This window comes from Vanacampus margaritifer, chromosome 2, assembly GCF_051991255.1.
Source record: "Vanacampus margaritifer isolate UIUO_Vmar chromosome 2, RoL_Vmar_1.0, whole genome shotgun sequence".
Taxonomy (NCBI): Eukaryota; Metazoa; Chordata; class Actinopteri; order Syngnathiformes; family Syngnathidae; genus Vanacampus; species Vanacampus margaritifer.
The window spans coordinates 43,443,374-43,465,420 of record NC_135433.1 but is presented as its reverse complement, the minus strand read 5'-3'; the positions used below and the strand labels follow the sequence as shown (position 1 = coordinate 43,465,420).

Below are 22,047 nucleotides of genomic sequence, written 5' to 3'. Positions count from 1 at the left end.
TGTTAAACACATTGTGTCTTTAAAGGCAAAAAATAAGTGATGTACTGTGAATGCTATACAACAATGCAAATTGGATGTTTATCGCGGACTTTTGTCGGGGGTGGTAAGGAACAAAACCCCGCGATAGAGGGGAGATTACTGTATCCCCCGCTCCCTCACAAATTTAATAATTCTTTGGAGTACAGTGGGAAAGTCGGTCTCTTGGAAGCCTGGTGGTCTTTTTTTTTTTTTTTTTTTTTGAGAATTTAAATATTCCGTTTGTGCTGGAGAGAAGTTAATCTTCCCTGAAGGGGCTTTCCACATCTGCATAAAATGGGCTATTCCAGACTCTCTTGTTTTGTGTCCCAAAGGAGAATAATACTACATGAAGATGAACCCAGATAATTGATTTTCACCAGAAGAAGTGAGCAGAATCGAATCAAAGGGACATGAGGCCGAGCTGGATATGGAATGTCCTCTTACAGCCAAGCAGATAAGTGGAGGAAGGATCATCCATCCGTTTCTTCCCCCCCAGCTTTTGCCCTCATAAGCATGGCGGGTGAACTGCTTAGCTGACTTTGAGTTGAGGGGCCTGGACTGGTCACGGGGCACATAAACAAACCACTCACACTTGAAATGGAAAATTTAGAGTCGCACTTGCAACTCAATCAAAAATGTAAAACCTAGTCATGTAATAATTTCACCAATCATGTAATTTAAAAAAAAATCCTGATATTTCTTATTGATAATATAATGCAATATTACATTATTGGGGATTTATTAGATTTTCAGGTGGATTTTTTTCTTTCCTCAATACTGATCATGCAAAACTTGACAGATAATGTAATATATGCAATATATTCATTTTCAGCCCAAAGTTATACATTTAATGTTATGAGAATCTCAGACTGTTATATATTTTATTCATAGCAAAAATTGGAGTGTTAACATTTTGGTGTTAAATGTTTCAAACCCAAAGTGGATTTTTACCACCGTCCAGATTTAAATTATTTCTTTTGACAGTTCATTTATTGAGTGTTAAACCAACTCTGCAGAGTTAAAGTAAGCACCGCCCACGTGATTAGAATTGCTTTGCCGCAAAGATATCTGGGAGTGCTAAGTGTTTTATTTAAATGTACCAGTTATTTTCTTTATGTATTCATGTTATGTTAATCAATTAGTGGCACCCTAATAAATTTCCTGGAAAAGTTTTTTTTAATTGGTGAAATTATTACAATATCGAGTTTTGTTTTGCTTTTTGTTTTTTTTTTTTAAACATTTTTGATCCAGTTTTTTTTTGTTATTTTCAGACGTTATTCCGTTTTCAGGACATTATTACATCATATATATATATATATACATACATACATACATACATACATACATACACACACACACACACACACACAAACAGCCATTACACAAATGGCTTCTAATCATCTATTTTAATTTTGTGTGCACTCCCTAACGTACGCATGGCGGCTCCAGAGCGCAGCCAAAGGGCGCATGTTGCGTACGTGACGTCAAGAATAGCTCACGCGCATCGTGCAGCCCACTGGCGGAACAGCAGGAGGAGGGGGAGGAGGGCGCTGTAGTGAACCTCGCCAGTGGTCTCCGAAGTGGAGCTCAACTAACCGTCGGCGACGCGTCGCTGAGCGGCTATTCTGCCGCAGACAACTTTGCGCCCCATTTTTTCCCCCCTTGCGCAACTCTCTTCCACGTCTGGCTGATGCGCGCTGGGAATACATCCGCACTCCCTCCAGCCTCTTCCGCGTATTGGATTTCCATGCAAAGACAAGCTCGCCAGTGTGCCTCGCAGCTTTTTGCGGGGACTTTTACAAGCTTTAATTTCCTGCTCACGCGTGGGATTTAGGCGTCGACTCGGTTCGGTCCACTTTTGGATGAGCCCCGCGCACAGCAGCGCATCGGATGGATGCACGATGCGTTTGATTTAAGAGCCAAATCTGAGAGTACAAAGTGCCAAATTAAGCCCAGATGGCGAACGAGCGCAATCGTAACATCGTGGAGAATTATATCTACCATAAACTCTCCAAACGCGGCCACGCGTGGGGGTTCGGTGCCGCTCGGGAAGAGGAGGAGGACGATGCCGCCGTTGCTGATAACGGCTTATTGCTTGCCCCCTCGCCGACTTTGGTGCTCCGGTGCCGCGAAGCCAGCGCCGGGCCCGAGCGCGACTGCGCCCCCAAGCGAAGCCCCGGTTCTGACCCGCTCGCCGACATCCACAGGGTCCTGCGCGAGGCCGGAGACGAACTCGAGAGACTTTACCAGCCGGACTTCATCGAGATGTCTCGGCAGCTGTTCCTTACCTCGGCTACAGCTCAGCGGCGGTTCGCCGAGGTGATCGACGAACTGTTCCGGGACGGCGTCAACTGGGGCCGGATCATCGCCTTCTTCGAGTTCGGCGGCACCGTGTGCGTGGAGTGCGCCACCAAGGAAGAGATGACGTCGCAAGTGGACCACATTGCCGAGTGGATGACTGAGTACTTAAACGGACCCCTCGGCAGCTGGATCCAAGACAACGGGGGCTGGGTAGGTGTGATTCGGTGTAATTGGGCTTAGTTTATTTATTATTTTTCGGTACCGCTGGAGCAGAGCTCCTCCATTGCTGCTTGCGTGTGCGTGTGTGCCTTTAGACGTGCGTGTGTGCTTGCAGATGTGACCTCACACGCCACATTATATCACGTTTGTAGTTATGGCTTGCCAACGAAAAGCTGTGGATGTTCCCATTACGCACGAAGGCGCAGGATGGGCGGCCTTCGCTCGTGCGACGCTCTCATTGGACGTCGGCGTTGGCCGTCAATTCGATTTGACCAATCAGAGCGCGCGAGCTCTGTCACACCTCCCGACGCTCTTTCCCAAGCCCCGCCCCTGCTGACTGAGAGGAGAGACTGGCAGTCACGCATCTGTCACAGAGCTGCAGTATGGTCATACCTAGACCATTTTTAATCAAAGTGCTTTGTAATATTTCAATATTTAACATTTTGGAAGACTACACTCTTGTAAAACTTACTGGATTTGGGATAAGGGATAAAATGGCTGGTTTTGAGTTCATTACAGCTTGAGGACATAAAGCTTTTATGGACCTACTGTGTACGTCCAGCATTCTTCTTGGCATGTGGCTATTTTTATTAGAGGAAGCGTCTACTCTGTTCTTGTAACAGAGAAATCACGATTATGTCTTCTAGCTTCCACTGCAGAAGTGAAAAATGGCTACTTATGATAACCTTCACAACTTTTGGCCATAGAAAAATAGCAGTGGCTCATTCTATACTGCTATGTGAGGAATGCAATTACATTTGTTTTTGGAAAATTTGAATATTTGCTATTATAAAAACTACGGGCATTTTATGCAGCACTGCCCCCTGCTGTTGACTGAAGTTGACATCAAAGTGCCTTCGAGCTTGTATTGCAAATGTCATTTATGCTAATGTGGCATGAATAAGGTGAAAATAAAAATGCTTTTTTTTCCCAGATGCTGACCAAAATGCTATTTGGCTGCAGCATGATACAACACAGCAGACGGTCAATCAAAATTCCAGATTGTATCACATCTTTTGCCCCCCCACCAAAAATAAAAAAATAAATAAAAATGGTGCTGGACAGAAGAAAGAGAGGAAGACTTGACAGCATAATGGCATGCACGGCTGTTATGCTAGTGCTTGTTTCTTCTCGGCCTTTCCTCTCTTTGTATTCTCCAGCAACAAGGAAATATCGCAACTGCAGCTGTCAAGGCAATTGGATTTTTTCTTGATAGTGACTCACAAATGTTTACGGTTCTGTAGCCTCGGTTGAAATAATGATGCTTTTTGGTCTAAAGTTTCCTTTTAATTCACATTTTCTTTGTCTCATACACAAGCCTCTTACGACTGTAAGAGCTGGAAAACAAAACAAACATGACGCCGTCAATCATACATGCTCACGTTACCTCCATACAAGCTAATTAAACACAAAAGGTAGACACAAACTTAAATCTATTAAAAGATAAGCTCAATTCTTTACCTTGTTGCCACTTTCAACCGGGCTAAGTATCTTAAAATGTTGGATTCGTCGTGCGCGAATCTGTTTTTAACTCTTTAAACCGCTCGTTCTCTGTGTCCAAATTCACAGTCCGAATTTGACGGCTGCATGACGTCACTTTACATACGAATGGATTGTCAATGCTGCTTGTCGGTCGCGCATTAACCGACAAACCATTCATGTGTAAATCTGTGCTTGCGATCGAGTCGTGCCGGGAGTGACGGCATCTCGGCAGCGCCGTGCATTATGGGTAGGCCGGCTGGTAGCCGACTACCAACTTGTCATTGAAAACGTATGGAGTCTAACTGGGGAAGCGCTGATTTGGACCGTTTCAACCGTTAGAAAGTTGATGATTTTTTATTGAATCTACTTTAAACATGCATAGCATGTCCTTACTGGCTGCCGTCTGCCAGGACACGACAGTTAAGCCTATTTAAGTGCTTATTATTTGATTGAATGTGTGCACTTTACCGTGAGTTGGATCGAGGACACAACACCGGGATACGACAAGAGACGGGTAGGAGCTTTCTTCACTGAAAGGGTCAATTTGGGCTAAAAGCAGGTTCTTATATGACTGTCACTCCATTAGTTTGGTTACCCGTACGTCCGCTAGCAAGCTTCGTGATGCTTCCGTCTGTACTTTCGCTTTCAGGATATTGACAAAAAAAGCTCAGTCGCGTGTTTCCGATGGAGCACCACTCGCCCAGTGTCTGCAGCTCGACCCTTATGACAAATTCGGCCTCCCCTTCTCTCAATCAAATGCCGTCTCCTACGTCATTCTCCCTTTCCGCGTTCTTTCAAAATAAACTTCCGCCCAAAGAGGAAGTTAGAAAATAAGAGTCGCAACATTGACATAAACCCTTTGTCTATAAAATACTTAATTATGCTGACAATTGGTACGTTTGTAAAGGTTAGTCACTGGCTAATTTGTTTGCGATTGTCCACTTCCGTCCAACATTGCTTGGCGTGCCGTCTAGCTTTAGCTTTAGCTTCTCACTGTGTGTGTTTACAGCAGTCATCCATCCCAGCCAGGAACACATCAAGCCAATCTGTGAGGAATTAGCCTCTTCATTAGTAGCGGTGCCTTCAATGAGAACATAACATTTGTGATTGCTTACTTATTTTGGCCTGCGGGTATCAGATTTTGGAGTCATCAATGATTCATTTGTAGGATCCCGTTTTACCGTTTTAAGATTCCCCTCGAGCGTGTATTCCAGCACTAGGAGCGCTAATCCAGACGTTCCGACAGAGACGGGTTGAACCCCTCTGACTTCTTTTTATTTATTTTTTTGGTGCTAGCAAGGAGAGGCTGCTGACATAGATGGTGAAAGTCTCGGGTACAATAATGTAGGTCAACTTCCTGCGTGCTTCGCAGCTGGGAGGCGATAATGACGGTAGAGAGAGAAAAGAGGGAGAGCATCCCGTGGATTAGTCAGGATTATCTCAATGTATGTGTTTGTATGACCAGTTTGGCGGATGATCCAGTTTACATTCATAACTTTTCAGGGTTGTCATAGCTTTAGGATAAGTGTGGTAGTTGACTGTTGTTTTATCTTGCTGAAACTGGAGTAGTTCTCATCCAAATGCATCTTTCTTTATTTTTCTATTTCGCTATTGGGGGAAGATTCAGTGCCACTTTCAAGCAACATCTGAGGACCATATCCTAGACTACGCTGTCTGAGCTGCATCAACTTTTGTTGGATGCACAGATTCTAAAACGTGCCACATAAACGATTGCCTGGTGAAGTTGACAGTGGGCAATGTTCACCTTTTTTTTTTTTCTCTCAACGCCGCTTCAGGAAATTGAAGCCGCTTGTCAACCTGTTCAATCCCCTAGCGCCACGGCAACAAAATCCATATTCACCATTGGGCCAGCAGTATATGATGCAGGATGTCTGGCACAGGCTAATATTCACTTTTTAAAACATGGCATCCATCATCAAAACTCTTGTCAGCTCTTGACATAACATGGCGGGTGATTAGTAGCTGGCAGTTCACACAGGGGGATCATTTCCTGACTCTGGCCGACATTCCAGGGTGTAGTCCAACTTTTGCCCTCATGTCAGCTGGCCCAGGCCCTGCCGTGACCCTGAAGCGGATAGGCGGGCAGACATGACATCACTTCCTCCTTCCAAGTTGTGCTGCTTCATGACCTGACCCCCTTTTTTATCTTTAATCTGCTTTGCATGGATTAAAAAAAATGTGCCACATTTGCCCCTTTTTGGAGCGATATTTATTTAGGTACTTATGCGCCATCTGCCAAATGACACACAATCAGGATGAAACTTCAGTCACTCGGATTTGGCCTTTCATAAATTCTGTGGTTAAATAGATGTTTTGTCTCTTGTTTTTGTGTTTTCCACTGTTCTTAACTCATTCACTGCCATTCAGAGCTTTAGACGTCAAAAGTTCATTTGAACTATTTCTATTAGTTTACATTTTTTCCACTTTTGTTAACAATTGTATGAAACCTAGAATTTTTTTTATTGTAAATTTAGAAAAGATATGAAATTCGTGATTAATCGCGAGTTAACTAGTGAAGTCATGTGATTAATTACGATTAAAAACTTCAATCGCCTGACGCCCTGAATTTTTAATAATCTTTTCTTCTTTTTTTAATGCATTCACTGCCATTGACGGCTATAAACGTCAAAAATTAATTTGAGCTATTTCTATTAGTTTAACATTTTTTTTCCGAGTATGAAAACCTAGAATTTTTTTATTGTTGTAAAATTTGTGATTAAACTAGTGAAGTCATGCGATTAATTACATTTAAAAAATTTAATCGCCTCTTGCCTTTAATTTTTAATAATCTCCCCCCCCCCTCCCCCAATGAAGTTATAGCAGTAAATGAGTTAAAAAAAAAAAAAAAAAGATGGACGCCAATCGAGCTTTTTGACACACGAGAATGCCGTGGAAACAGCTGTCTGTCAGCTATTCTGTGTTTCCTGTTTTAGGACCAACTAAGTCCAAATATAGGAGCAGCTGGCTGCTGAGTCAAATGCTCTTTTAGTTCTACAAAATGTGTCCAGTGGACATTACAAAGCGTTTACTATAGCTGACTCCCCTCATGCAAATGTCCCGAACATTCTGCTTTGTACCTGGGGGCGAGTGAGTTCATCCTTTCCAGCACTGAGGCGGCAGCTTCACCCGCACGTTTTGCACTTGTGTTTGTTTGTAGGCTTTTCAAATGACGTTTGACTGCCTTGCAGGTGGCAACGGTTGTAGGAAAAATAGGAAAAGTGACTTGTAACAGCAAGAGTCAAACTTGACTCTATGGTGGCGATTCTCCATTTATTTAAAAGGAATTAAGAAAATGAAAGTGTTATTCTTAACAGGTTGTATGTTTTTTGCAAAAAAAAAAGGAAAAGAAAAAAAGACATTTTTAAGAAAAAAAAGTTGTATATTTTTCAGATTAAAGTTGTAATCAATTTTATGACAATAAAATTGTATATTTTTAAATTAAAATCTTAATTTTACAAGGCGTAGACTGTATAATATAATAAAATTGTAGTGTAAAAAAAACAAGTGCATAATTTTGAGTAATTTAAAAAATATATATTATTATTATTATCATAGATAAAATGTCAGATTTTCAAGAGTTTAAACGTAATTTTCGTAAACATAATGTTCCATACAGGTATTAGTGAAGAAGTGTTTTTTATATATTAAAATCTTAATTTTCTGAAAATAAAGTTGTTTCGAGTCATACTTTTTCAAGCAAGTCATTTTTTTTTAAAGAAGAAAATTTTATATATTTTTTAACATTTTATATTTTTGAGAAAAAGCTAAATACTTTCGAGAGAAAGAAGATGTGTAATATTTTTAGTATATATATATATATATATATATATATATATATATATATATATATATATATATATATATATATATATATATATATATATATAGATATATATATATATATATATATATATATATATATAATTAACTAAAAATAACTATTTTCAATACAAATATTGGCAAATATTTTAAGAACAAAGCTGTATACAGTAATCCTTGGCCGCTAACTAGCTCAACCTTTCGATTTTGGGTGACTCAGCGTTATCAGTTGTAGCAAACAACAGATCATGTGTGAATTTACGCGCATTTATTTTGTTCATTAAAGCGATTCAAGGTTTACTGTCAGCTGTCTATCCTTGACCAGCAGTGAACTGTGAACTATAGCAAAAGACAAGTATATTTACAAGAACAAAAATCACATGCTCGAGAAATACTTTTTTTTAATAGGAATAAAATGGTATCGTCAGAAAAAATTTATTTTCTTTTGAGAGAAAAAGGTCATATACTGTATGTTTTTAAGAAAAAGCTTCCCTAAAAAATACATATTTTAATAATGTTATGACTTAAACATATGTGACTTTTTATCTTTAAAGTAAGTATTATCTAAAATATCTCTCTCTATTTCCATTTCAGTGTGGCTTTAACACTCTTTGTATAAGAGAAAGGAAGGAGTTAATGCACCTGCATGAGCGTCTTTTTTTTAACGAACTTGGATCAGGTTGCCAAAAGGAATGCAGCAAGCCGCCATGTGGTCTATTTCATTGCAGGGGGGTGTGGGACTGGGGGGGGGGGGGGCAATTAGATGCACGTTGATGCCAGTTGACAGGTGAGCCTCGCATGTTGCCACAATGCGGCAGGCATCTGGACGGACCGACAAACCCCGCCCCGCCTTACCAAACCTCGCCGCCTCCAACTGCGGCTGAGTGGATGTGGGATGGCGGAGGAAGTCATTAATCTCCATTTAGGTGACACCTTGAGTGGCGGTGGAGCAAACTGGCAAAGGAAACGCATTTAAACACTCGCGGGAGGGCCAAAATAAAAACCTCACTTATCTCCAATTTGCGTCTCCCGGACCGTTTAACGCGTCATCGTCATCAGCGGCGCCAAGCACCGTTCGGGTGGGCTCCATTCCAACGTTTTCCCAGGAAGTGATGTGAAAGTAAAGATGACCTGGAGTGCGCATGCGGTTGTGACTGATGTTGATGGTAACAGCAAAAATCCTCAATGAAATTGAATGTGTCTTTGCTAAGCTCTTGTGTGTTTTTTACGAAGTGGATTATGCTTAAAGCAGTCTTCCCCCACTGTAGCGCTTTAGCTGCTCAGGCCTCAACCCCTTTTCCATCTTCCGCCATGTTTGCACCACTCTAGCTTTTTTCCTACGGGGCCCGGCCTGACAAAAAGAGTTTCTTTCTAGAGTGAGGAGATCTGACGTCCCCCTTGAGATCCTCTGAGCACAAAGAGGCTTGTTCCAGACATTCTTGTCTGAGGAATTCAGGAGGAGGAGGAGGAAGTAGGGAGGCTAACCCTTTGCAATGTCGATTTTTGGTGGAATGACACCACCGAGGCTCTGGCTGTGTTTTTTTTTTTTGTAGTGGTAGATGGAATGAAATAAAAACTTTGTATCATGATTATCTTGATTAAAAACGATCATGGTCATTGGGGTTGTTTGAACACACTTTGTAAGCATTGTCTTAGTCTATGTCCCAACTGGTTCAGCTTCATGTTCAGTAAAAAATTCCAAGCGTACCAAAATGTTTCACACCAAACAACATTGCTCTCTTAGGTTTCAAGAAGAGTGGCTGTATCGCGACTAGCAAGTGATAAGCAAAAAAAACAACAACAAAAACAGAACTAATCAACAAAGTGGCATTTATTGATATCTGTATCAATGAACTAGATAATCGATCTGACTACAATGCATCAGCAAATAGCAGATTAAGTTTTAAAAGCACGACTCCAACACGTTATCCTAATTCGTGCAGTGAAAAGAGAACACTCGAATGCTAAACTGAATGCTGCATTCGAGGAAGGTTGGAAGTCGGAATTATCTCAGTTGGCTTTTCCCAGTTCTGACCTGAAAACGTTCAAGGCGAAAGTAAACAACCAAAATGGTGGATAGTGATAAATAGTTTTGTGACCTCCAGCAAACTTGCCTTCTTGTAATTTTGCTTCATTCATGTATTTATCTTACTTCATAAGCATTCCATACACTTCAGTAGTTGACCGTATAATTTCTTGCGGAGAGATGGCGGCATACTGTCACGTATACGTTGTGTTACGTAAAGGTATGTTGAATATTTATGAATGAAGAAAGCCATCTAGTTTTATAATCGAGTAAATTGGGTTTTACCATTCACAGTATGTGTTTCCAAAGGGGTCACAATTGTAGAGTGACCGTCACGTTGTAGTCGGTCGGTGTGTACGGCGTTACCGTACACACTTCCTAATTTGAAGTTAGAAAAGTCCGGCTTTCGACCATCCTCGAATGCAGCATAATTCACAAGAATGTAAACCGGAAGAAGATTGGCTGTAGCAATTAGCTAGCGATAAGCAAAACAACAACAAAACAGAAGTAATCAGCAAACTGGTGTTTATTGATATTTGTATCAATAAACTAGATAATCTATCTGGCTACAACACATCAACAAATAGCAATTACATTTTGAAAGCGCGACTCCAACATGTTATCCTAATTCGTGCGACACTAGAATGCTAAACTGAAGGCCATTCATTTAGCCGTGACCTCATCTGTTTACATGTCGCCATTTTGATTCGTAAGCATGGTTTGAACGGTTAGTAGCCGGCTACAAAGACACTTGGAATATGCTAAATACCTTACTGACGATAATTGTGATTTCAAGTGGGTAATGTTTGAACTGTGTTCCTTGCATTACAGATTTTGGTGGTTTTCATCCAAATTTTGTCAGTGATGAGTGGAAATGGGCATTTGTCTAATGTTTTGGTCACTATACAATCAATAATTCAGTTCTTTCAATCTCAACTCCTGTTTCGATGCCAGTTTTGCGTTCGGTATCACTGCAGTTGCCATATTGTGAACATTGCTCAATTTCTAGCTGATTTCCGGTTGTTCCAAACAAGTTGAGTCTGAGATCTGTTTGCAATCGGTAAGGCCGCTGTGAGTATTCCTGGGTTGACTTCACCCATCCACCCCACCACCCCCACCCCTTCCCCCCATGGGCGCCGTTTATCCAGAACGGCAACAAATTACAGGCAGTTTTAAAGGGGCCTCTTACACTGTCACATCAGAGCAGTAACAGGTGGGACACCCTCCGTGTGCAAGAATACTCCGCAATGCCGGAACCAGGGTGTCAAGATTAACACCTGACACTCACTTATCCTTTATTTGTCAGCATGTGAACATGCACATAGTTGCGGCAGTTTGGTGTAAAAACCAAAGGTGGATAAATGAGGGTTCTTCAGTTCTGGCTCTGATACACCCATGTTGAGGCCTGTACCAAATTCTAAAGCTGATTGGAGACTGTAGAGGAGAATGGATTGTCATTGGTAGCCTCAAGGTGACTTTCCTATTTTAGCTTGGGGACGTCCGTAGCCTATTCTAACCCTAACCCTAACTTCGCGTCTAGCAGTAATAACTCTACATTGTACCTTAAAGCAGTGGTAGTCCCTAATGTTTTTTGCGCCATGGACTTGTTTCATGAAAAGCCATATTTTTTTTTAAATAAACTGACACAAACAAATACAAGTAAGTTATTAAAAATACAGCTCACTATTATGTGGAATGTAGTTGTTCCTAATGGGTGCGCTGTGCTTGTTTCTCTTGAACGAGCCAAAGAGTTTCACTTATGTTCAGTCCATTCTGTTATTTAATTTTGGTCCTCATCATTGCAGAAAAGCCCGTTTCACAAAGATAGGATGTTGGAAATGGAAGCAAGGTATTCAGTGGTTTTTGGACCGTTTTGAGGGCGCCACATGCCTCATTTGCAAGCCTGTGGTTTGGTGTGTCAGAATTGCCTGTAAAATTAACACTTAGCCGAGTTATTTGAGGGTTAATCTTCTACAAGTCCATGCAGTGCTAAAGAGTGTTTGAGGGAGAGTTGATTTTCTACGACCGTAAATAATAAAACACTGCCAGGAGTCATGTTTACTCTCTCCAGAGTTGTTTAACCGGTAGTGTGGGATTGTTAGCTCATTTTATTCTGTTTTGAGTTCATTTTAACACTGTAGAAAGAGTTACTTTAACACTAAATACCCTCAGAGGTGGTCTCCTGTTTCATTGTTTAAGAAGCTCTCCAAAGACTTGCTCATCTTTGCTGGCTCCCCTTTTTACTACTGTATCACATGACCCAAACGAGTGGTTTTTCGTGTGCAGAAGCCGATTGGGCCTGATTTTCAAAATGAAACATCTTTCGGTACCAGTTCGCGGTCCTTAGGTTGGGGACCGCCGCCTGAACGGATAGACTTTAACTCCTACTGTACGCTCATTTCTGACAATGGAGTGATGCATGATACTGTCTGGAGTCTTTTTGTTGTTTTCCTCTGAAGTCAGTTTGATCGTCTGAGCTGTCAGTCATCTTAACAAACAGGCCAACATACGACAAGAGGATGTCTACCTTCTAATGATGCAAAGACACAAAGAGTTGATGTTTTCTTCAGTTTTTCTTATCTGCACGCGCTCCACCTGCTTTTGTTGCCTCGCCGAACATTCCAGACGTGCCGAGCGTTTTGGGAACACGTCACTAGTATGCACCTGGGCAACACCTCATAAAAAGCTGCTCTGGTAATGTCTGGGAGATTTAGTGATTTGTTTTTGTTTGTGTTGCTGCGCCCGTTTCCACCCCGTTCCCGTGCGACTATTCCCGGGCCTTCTCTCCTCAGGAGAGCCGCAGGAATGTCTGCTTGGGAAGCGAGACTGTAAATAAATAATGGAGACGAGCTGGGTGTTGCTTTCCTGAGTGGCCAATGAAGGGTGTGGGCCTTTTTGCTCTTTTGTCAGCTTATGGTTCAGTCAATGTGTTTGTGCACGTACGTATAATAGTCCATTTGTACAGAGGATGTTCGCAAGTACAGATCAGTAATCACCAACAACTTGCTGTTTCACGAGGTTATGCCAGAGATAATTAAAAGCAGTAGAGTTGGCTACACACTTAGTAGAAATCGAGCTGAATTTGAGTAGTTTTCCTTTCTACTAAAGACAGCAAAGTGCAGATTCAAGATTGTCTCCAAAAGATTATCCTGATAAATTATCTTGTGGCGTGGGATGTGTTAAGTGATTACAGTATTCCTCCTTGTAGAAACAGTCAGGGCCGATGATAATAAATGTTAAACCTGTTCAATATTTACGATGGAAAATCCTGTGCGAGGTCGGCCGCTGTGGAGGTCCCGGATTCCAAGGTCGGGAAGTGGAGCATTAGCCAATCAGGAAGATGGGTAAGCTTCTGGTTGTGTTCCGTGTTTGTATAATTTGTCTCACAAGTCATTCATCACAATGTTAATGATCTCGAGTACACAACACACTCTAAGAGTAGTCAAAACACACATGCCCATTTTGTTCCTCTTCATCTAAAAATTAAGATGTTAAAAATATTCGTGTACCTCGCATGAGATGAACAAATATTGAAAATTCAATGTTTCCAGACACTACTATCCAAACAAATGGGACTGGTTGCTAATAACTCTTCTTGAGAACATTAGGGCGTGAGGGTCTTTTGTAATTTGGGGAGTAACCATTTAGAAATAATGTACTGTAGCCAAAGGCCAGCCATGCTGTTAGCTAAAAACAAGAAAAAAAAGAAGAAAGAAAAAAAAAAAACGTCCCATATGGCCACTGTTGCACCAGCAATTAATTGAGATACAGCCCTGTATCAGATCTCTTTCAAAAGCCTTGCAGGGGGTTTGTCCCCAAAACAGACAATCGGAAGAAACGTTTAACCTTGCTCTCGCTCTCTATATATATATTAATATGCTACGCAGCTCACGAGGTTGTGCCCAGTGGCAAAGTCAGTCGGCCTCCCAGCGGGCTCCTCGTTATCCCGCTCCCACCGTGACGGGAAAAGGTGGCAAACACTTTCATCCGCCGTCTCAGATGGTTCATTAGCCGTCTTTAAAAAAAAAAAAAATCGTATTTTTTTTTCTTCTTTAAACTTGCAGATGGTGTTTTTGTTTGATAAGAACATAATGATTGCAACCGCAGCGAACGGGGCGGGATTTACGCCTAACATGACAATTAAGCGGCTGCAAGGGGAGCAAGTGATGCTACCGCCTCTATATTTAGAAGCCTCTCGCATGTCCCTGCATTTTTCAGGGATCCGCCGTGTTACCTGACACTGGCAGCCAGGTCGCAGGGTATTAGGCTGTTGTTTGGATGGGCTGCTGCTTTTGCTCCATGAATGCATGCAAATAAGAGATGCGCTTAAAGAGGGCGGTATGAGACGTAGAGAACAATAAAGGCCTTCCTACCTGAGAGCCATCCATTTTGTTGGAGTGGTCATGAGTGTACAGTGGAACCTCAATTATCAAACTCATCAAATGTAAGCTGACAAATATTTTCACGAAAAATATACCTTAAATGTACACATTTAGGATGTCAAATCGTTATAATTCATGACACACACTAGGTCTTATTTCAGCCAGTATTAAATTAGTAATTGATTGCTAGTAGCCATGTGGATGACTGAGCAAAAGTGTTAACCTGCTAATCAATATTTAGCATTGTTTATTACCATTTTTTGCTTTTAGTGAACAAAACTGTGATGTCGATCTTCTGTGACTGGTGTCATGCATTTGAATCCATCTCTCTTACCATAAAGAGACACTAAAGTGAATACGTAGACTGCTACGTTAGCTTTTCATGCTAGCCGCTAGCTAGGTACCCTCGGACACTTGTAATATTTGAATGAAAACGTTTCATGTTTTTATGTAAGATTTAACATTTCCTTAGTATATTACCCTTTAACAGTTTATAAAGCTTGTTTTATTATTTTCAACAAATGTATATCATAATGGTTAGCTTCTGCTTATACATGTATGAATGCCAGGATATTTCTGGGTGGTGAAGGAATATTTTATCACTATATAAAGTGTAATCTTTGCGTGTCCAAATAATTGTATTCAGGATCTGATGAAGAAGTTTTCTTGCAAGAATTTATTTAGAGGCCTCTAAAGACACAGTCAGGACATTACATCAGAATGCAACGTGATGATCCCAAGTGTGTGACAATTTACAGAACATCGACTCATTTATACAAAAAAGATAAAAGGTTCCTCCTCCCGGCTCTTGATTGAACAAAGGGCAGACATGTCATCTCCTAGATTGAACAAAGGTGTAAGGTTGATGGTAAACAGACATCTTTATACAGTTCCCCTTCTTGATTGGGGGAACAGAAGTAATCAAAATCTGACCCCAGACCTTCAGTCCCTAAATGTCAAGAAACTCTGACAACATCATGCACATTGCCCCTCCAACAGCATTTGAGGGTACAAAGATCAAATAAAGTTCACAAAATCACCATCCCACTGTATTCTTTTAAACACTCATGATTATATCACATCTATATGTCTATAAGTAAACTCAAAAACAGTAAAACATCAAATTGAAAATATTAAATGTCTTCAGTGGCAGAACGAGAGTGACTCACTGACCTGAAGAGATCCAGCAGGCTACTGTAGAGATATTCAAAATAGTTGATCTGAAACGATGACAAATCTTGTGTTTGAGGTTGCCTTGCTAGATACGTTTGCATCATACACAATGCAATGCAACTTTACGCTATTTTACTATTCAACTACGCTATGCGACTTGAGGCTATCGAGTATCTGTCTATGTTGCATAACACTATGTTTCTCTATGGGAGGAGGAGTTTATCTGCATCAAGATTAAACACTACTAATGAAAAATTGAATATATTACAGTATTCTGGATCATGTGTTAGGTTGTTGACTTACCATAAAAGAAGAGAAAAACAAGCTCTGCTCTAGTCTTGTAATAAAATATACTGGATACTAAAAGCTCGTTCAGGCATTTTGCTAAATAATTAACATTGTTTGTTCGAGGCAGGGAGTGTTCATATTTATAAAATTACTACCTACTGCCCCAAGTTCTGTTTTATGTTAGCCAACTTGAGCGACTATGACTAGCAACAGATATGTATGATGTTTGCTACTAAATGCAGAAAATTCAATTTCGAATCACTACTGCCACCTGTTGATGAAAAATGAAACTGCACACACTCTTCTTCACGTATACAATGCGCCCATGATGTCACATCCGCAGACAGAGGGAGGGAAATTCAAACCCGAATCCAGTCAGAGGCTTCGTTTGTCTACGAATTAGAAGATATTTCAGTCATAAATATTCAAATAAAAAGGCTATTGTGATATTTTTTGGGCCAAATTGTTACAGAGAGCAGCTTTAAGATAATTAGCAGTTAGCATGTCATCATGTGTCTGCTCTGTTTTTTGTGACGGTGCGGTTTAAAACATGCTTGGTAGTCGCTTGCATTCATCTTGACATGACAGTTTACCCTCGAGATGTCATTGAGATGTTATATGGATCCGTAACTGAAGTATGTATTAAATAGGAAGCGCTGAAAAGCAACTAATCTAGCCGCTAATCGTGGTGACTTCTTCCAGTTCACCCCTCCACGCCCATAGCTACTGCAAATGAATGGCGTTTGCGTGAAGATACCACTGGCTAAGTTAGCAGAAACACTTTCAGGAATGGATTGGTAACAAAAGATTTTAAAATCACTTAACTATTCCGGTACAGTTTAAACATTCATTTTCAATATGATTGATCTTAATTAGTGTTGCAGTTAAGCTGAAGTTTATTTTAGCTCGCTTTCGGTAAACAACCATTGCATTCATTCACACCTACCAACCAATTTTGAGTAGGCAATGAACCAAGCCTACAATTTTGTGAATGTGGGAGGAAGCCGATAGACCCGGCAGATAGCCATGATTTGAACCCTTAACCTCAAAACTTTCACCATGAAAACAATTATAAAGTAAATTTTCCATAACACGTCCCCTTTGTCCTGGGAATGTATTTATTAGGTGCATTGACCCTTTTCAACTTTGAAACAGTTCAACCACACAAACACGCATACACTCATTGGCAAACACAGAAGCGGATGTACTGGTGCAAATCAATTATTTGCTGTCCACAAATGGTGTGTGTACATACTCGCCAACACACACTGACGACGCGGCACGCCGGCATGCACACACACACATACACACACACACACACACACAAGCGGATGTGGCGGTGTGAATCAATAATGCCGTGTTGTCACAGTGTGACATGTGAGCATGGCGGGGAGCAGATGGCCCCGGGGTGCCTACTCCCTCTCTCGGAGCCAGGACACACACACACACACACACACACGCACACACACGCACGCACACACACACACACACACACACACACACACACACACACACACACACACACACACGGTATCAGTACCACAGCTGGGATTTCCCGTTGCAACACTGGCCATTAACAAACAGTATGCTGTTATTATTGTTCTCCAAAATGCATGGGTAATGTGTGTCCTTGGTAGCATCTGGAAACTGGATCTGTCCAGAAAAGCACCAAGTGAGGTCAGCCATTGCTCAGATATCATCACAATGAACATGTTCTATTGATTTGGATGTTTAAATGCACTCCATTAAGTACGCTTGCACAATCAAAGGAAAATCTGGTTGTATCAAAAAGTCAGCCTTTAGGCTGCATACTGTATTTACTAATACTATCTTTTCGGGTGCCTGCGCATGCTAATTGCTATGGGCAAAAATTCTGGAAGGCACAGTCAGTTATGGCAATGCTTACTGTTTTTCATTTGATTAAAAAAAATATTTATGGGGAATTCAAGTCAAAACTTTTCTTTACAAAAATATAGCCTATGTGTCCCCACAAGTCTAAGAACAGCATTTCTTTTAATATTGCTTTTGTGGAATATGAATTAAGCAGCAAAATCCACCGGTTTTCTGAGTTTGGTCATGTGACATTCCCAAGCTGAGCTGTTATAAGTCATTACCTGAGCTCTGAGTAGCTGTAATGTCATTTTCATTCGACAGTATGCGTCAAAATGGCCGCCTCCTTAGATGGATAAAAATGGGTGCATTTTGCTGCTTAACTCATATTTCACTTCCACAAACACAATATTAATCAAATAAGTGTTTAGACTATGGCGGTACATATAACATATTGTGAATAAAATTTTGTAGTTGACTTCCTATTTAAGTCCACTTTTTGCAGTGTACAGTATATTACAAAATGGGCAATAAGTACACATCTGTAACCTCTCCTGATGTCTGGAACTTCTTGAATATTTAGACTGATCCAGAACCCTGAACTCATCCCATCATCTGGGGGATTCACACGGGCAGGGGGCATCAATTTCACCCGTGCACATTTTAATTAGTTGTCGGTCTGTCGTTGCAACTTCAAATAATGCCATCTACTTCAAAGAACATGGCGAGAATTGGAAACCAGAGGACTTGACAGATTGATTTTTTCCCCCCCTCTGAGCTGTTTTGAATTGCACTTTTTTTTTGACAATGCAGAATGCTTGTAGGGATGCCGCCACCTGTTTCCTGTCACAGCACATTTTCCAAACGCCTTGATTCATTTATGTCATTTTTCCGTACAGAGGACGTGTCGACATGTCTAGACGAGGGCAGAGGAAGCAGGCGAGTCTAACCACCTTCTTCTAATTAAGTCTCCAAATTGACCTATAAAGTGCTTCATTTGTCTTTCACATTTGATGGCACATGCTATTAAAAAAAGGAAAAAAATCTAATAAGAATCAATTTTCTCTCTGTGTAATGAACGCAATTTGAAAAATTTAACTAGGCTGCACGTACGACCCTCATTTGCTGCTTTTTAAATTTTAATTTGGGAACATCTATTCACTTCATGGAAGACAAAAGGTTGAGAAATAGAAGGGAAAAAAAGTCAAAACTATGTCTGGGTTAAATTCATGGACTTCCATGGACCTTGGTCCTGACATGAAGTTTCAAGGTCAAGAACAGCATGCAATGAACAAGTCTGCCAGTTATTACTTCATTCCCGTGTCAGCGTTCTTTTGTGATTTAGACGGTGGTGCGTCCTGATTTGCGTACAAATCAGTTGGAGCACAACTGCATCATAAACAGAGGAGTCCCTGTAATAGACAAGGTGATATTTACCAAAATCAGATGAAGCAATGGCTTTATGAAGTCAGGTTGAGAGACCATCAGGTCTGAAACTATGAAATAATAATAACAAATAATAGTTTTCCTGCTGGGTGTGAAAGGGAAAGCAGGAGAGGAGTTGACGCAACAATCATCTGATTCTCAGCTGATGCGTCTGCTGACTGCAAAGTAATGTACTCGTGCAACCATCCACATGCTTGACACTCAATAGCCTTTTGGAAAAGACCAGTTTGAACCAATACGCCATCACGGTAAAATGTTGGGGCAATAGGAAGTGAAAGTGGAAGAAACGTAAACACAAAACAATGTTAAAGTGTCACTGAAAATTCCATTCTGTTTATCTGAAACATCATCTTGTTAGCATAGTTTTGGCAGGTAAAGATCTACTGTCCAATCGGGTTCTTCCTTCACTGTGAACAAGTGTGAACAGTGAAACATTCACTGGCTAAGGCTTGTAACTCTGACCAGCGCGAACTTTTTTCACGCTAGCGATTGTTGATTTCACGTCAGCGTTCGTTCAAGTTCGCAAAACATGTTCAAAGTTTCTTTGCGATAGGAAAGACCATTAAAACTCACTTTGAACGAACCCTAACAGGAATGCGCATTCACTACCTTTGTCAACACTCGCGCAATTGTTTGTCCCAAAATGGGATAGGTTAGCTGCTAGCTTAGCTATTTTTAGCTTCACAATTCAGATAGCAAGCTTACCTACCTCTGACAGATGAAGATGCCATAGATTAGTCTCTCTTACCTTTGAGTTGTAAACTTTGCACGTCGCTATTGTCTTTGTCCAGATTTCATCAAAAAGATAATTGTTGAATCCACATGTAATCATCTTCGGCGCTTCCTCCGTAACACTAACTCAACACCAGACCCTTCTCGCCGATGTCACTTTACCCAGAATGCTTAACTCTCGCTTACCCGCCGATCAATAGAAATACACGGAGAGAGCATTATTTTCGGTTAGCGTTTCGTTTAAATGGTGGAAAAATATGACAAATGTAGCAAATAAACGTCCCTAGTAGAAAAGTAGGTTACTGCGACTCATTGGAACCAACAGCCATTCTGAGCCGCCATCTCCAAAAGCTGGAGTTGGTTGGAGGGCAAGATCCTTATGTATGGACTTTCACCATCGGCCTGGTCAAAGGAAGCCACTACGTTCCCCCAAGTGAGCTACCACATTTTAAATTATTTACCAGTAGGCTAATTGTAAAGAAGAGCGCCTACACTTGGGAGGACTTTGATGCTATCAAGAGCCTGGAGTCATACAATTACTTTGTGTCTGGATGGGTGAAGGATATCGGCTGCATTCAACACTGCAATGTTTGTCTCGTTTTATTTATCTTTTGGTTGACACGGGTTACTGGTGTGAAACATCATTCATTAAATCGTTTGTGTCCGGATAAACTCGTCTAGCTTGCTAACTGCAAACAAACATGCTGCTTAAAAAAAAAAAAATCTAAATTTTTCACAACCCAAAGTTGGCAAGTAAACTTTGATAAAGTGTTATGATTATGTGATGTGAAAAATGTGAAAAAGACCTACGAAAAATGTTCGATGATATTAAATCAATTTTATGTATTTTTTAAATTACAAATAAATGTTCAATAGTGTATTCAAACATTGGGTACATGTTTTGTGTGTCTGATTGCTGAAAACAACAGTTTTTCAATTTTTTTAGTATTCATTAGTTCACCTAAAACCTATTAAAAAATCCCATACCGTTCACCTAAACCGAACACTTCAGAACCCAGCCAGAGCCGTGAGGCCGTCAGGAGACCCGAGGAAGGACCAAAGAAAGGAAAGTGAAATCCACCACCGACCAGACACCACCCACCTGGTTTAAAATCACTCCCGGCAGCCGAAAGAACAATTTCCTACCGTAGGCCGCGCAGGATTTTACCATTGCATTTGTCACGGATTTAGAAACTATTTCACCCATTTTTTACGTCTCACTAACTGATTCCTCATTCGCTCGCGTTGGCGGCCTGTCGTCCAGCATGGGCGGCACACATACGTGACGTCACACTAAAAGGGTCTATAGAGCCTCAGCCCTTGTCTCCGTGGTTGCTAGGTCTACGGAGCGAATGGCAAAAAAAACTTTTTATTTCAAAACAAGAGGCACACTAGTCCACATCGAAGTCTAGTCGAGTCCCATGAATGCTAAGTCAAAGTCCAGCGGAGTCTTTCAGAAGTTTTTGTTAAGCAAGTCTTAAGTCATAAAACCATCAACTGGAGTTGACACAAGTCCAACTCCTATGACTCGAGTCCACCACCTCTGGTATTTTTAGTGTCTTTCCTGCTTGACTTGTTGTTAACCTTTGCCCTGCAGAAGCATCCTCAACAGGAACTCCCAAACAAATGACATTTAGACCACAGGCAAAAATGCTTCCTCCGACACACGATTGACCGCAGCAAACCTTGGCTGTCACAAAAGTCGGGTGCTTTTTTTCCCCCCGATGTTGAAGGTCACAGTAAAAGGCTGTTTGTTCAAACAGATGTGCATCAAAAAAGACACGAATGGCGTCATATGGCATCGGTTCATCCCTGAAGAATGTTTCGATGAAGTTATTCGATGACATCATTCGAACATGTGTGGGACGTTTCCCGTAAAGACTGCAGACTAGCTTATCTACAGGCTCGCTCGCTCGTATCAAAGCGCTTGTTTGTTTCCCCACACCAATGCATTCTTGGCATTCCTTTCCCTGAAAATCAGCTGGTTGCCTGTGAGAGGTCGTTGAACTTTTCCCCAGACAGAAAAGAGGAGGAGGGAGGGGATGAGGGATGCAGGAAGGGTAGAGACGATCTCAGTGGAGATTGGCAGGCTTCATCTGATTGTTTTGAAGAGAGCTGCTAGAGGCGAAGCAGGGTACACACAATTTTGAAAACGTGAGCGATCCCACACATGGCAAGGAAAAATCATGTGTTCTTACCGGTCTTAAAGTTTGTGCTGTACTCAAGATGAGCAACACAGTACACCCGACAAATAACCAGATCTCTGCAGGCAATCGCCAAAACCAGATGTTTGGCGTTGTATCAGTACTG

At 41.1% G+C, this 22,047-nt stretch overlaps 1 protein-coding gene across 1 annotated transcript in view; it reads left to right on the top strand.

Annotated features, from left to right (window-relative positions):
* The first annotated feature begins 1,531 nt into the window (after positions 1–1,531).
* Positions 1,532–22,047, top strand: part of bcl2b (BCL2 apoptosis regulator b) — a 42,910-nt gene continuing 22,394 nt past the window's right edge. Inside the window, exon 1 of the mRNA XM_077556735.1 lies at positions 1,532–2,529. Coding sequence (XP_077412861.1) covers positions 1,975–2,529 — 555 coding nt within the window. The 5' untranslated portion in view covers positions 1,532–1,974. The remainder of the gene's footprint in view (positions 2,530–22,047) is intronic.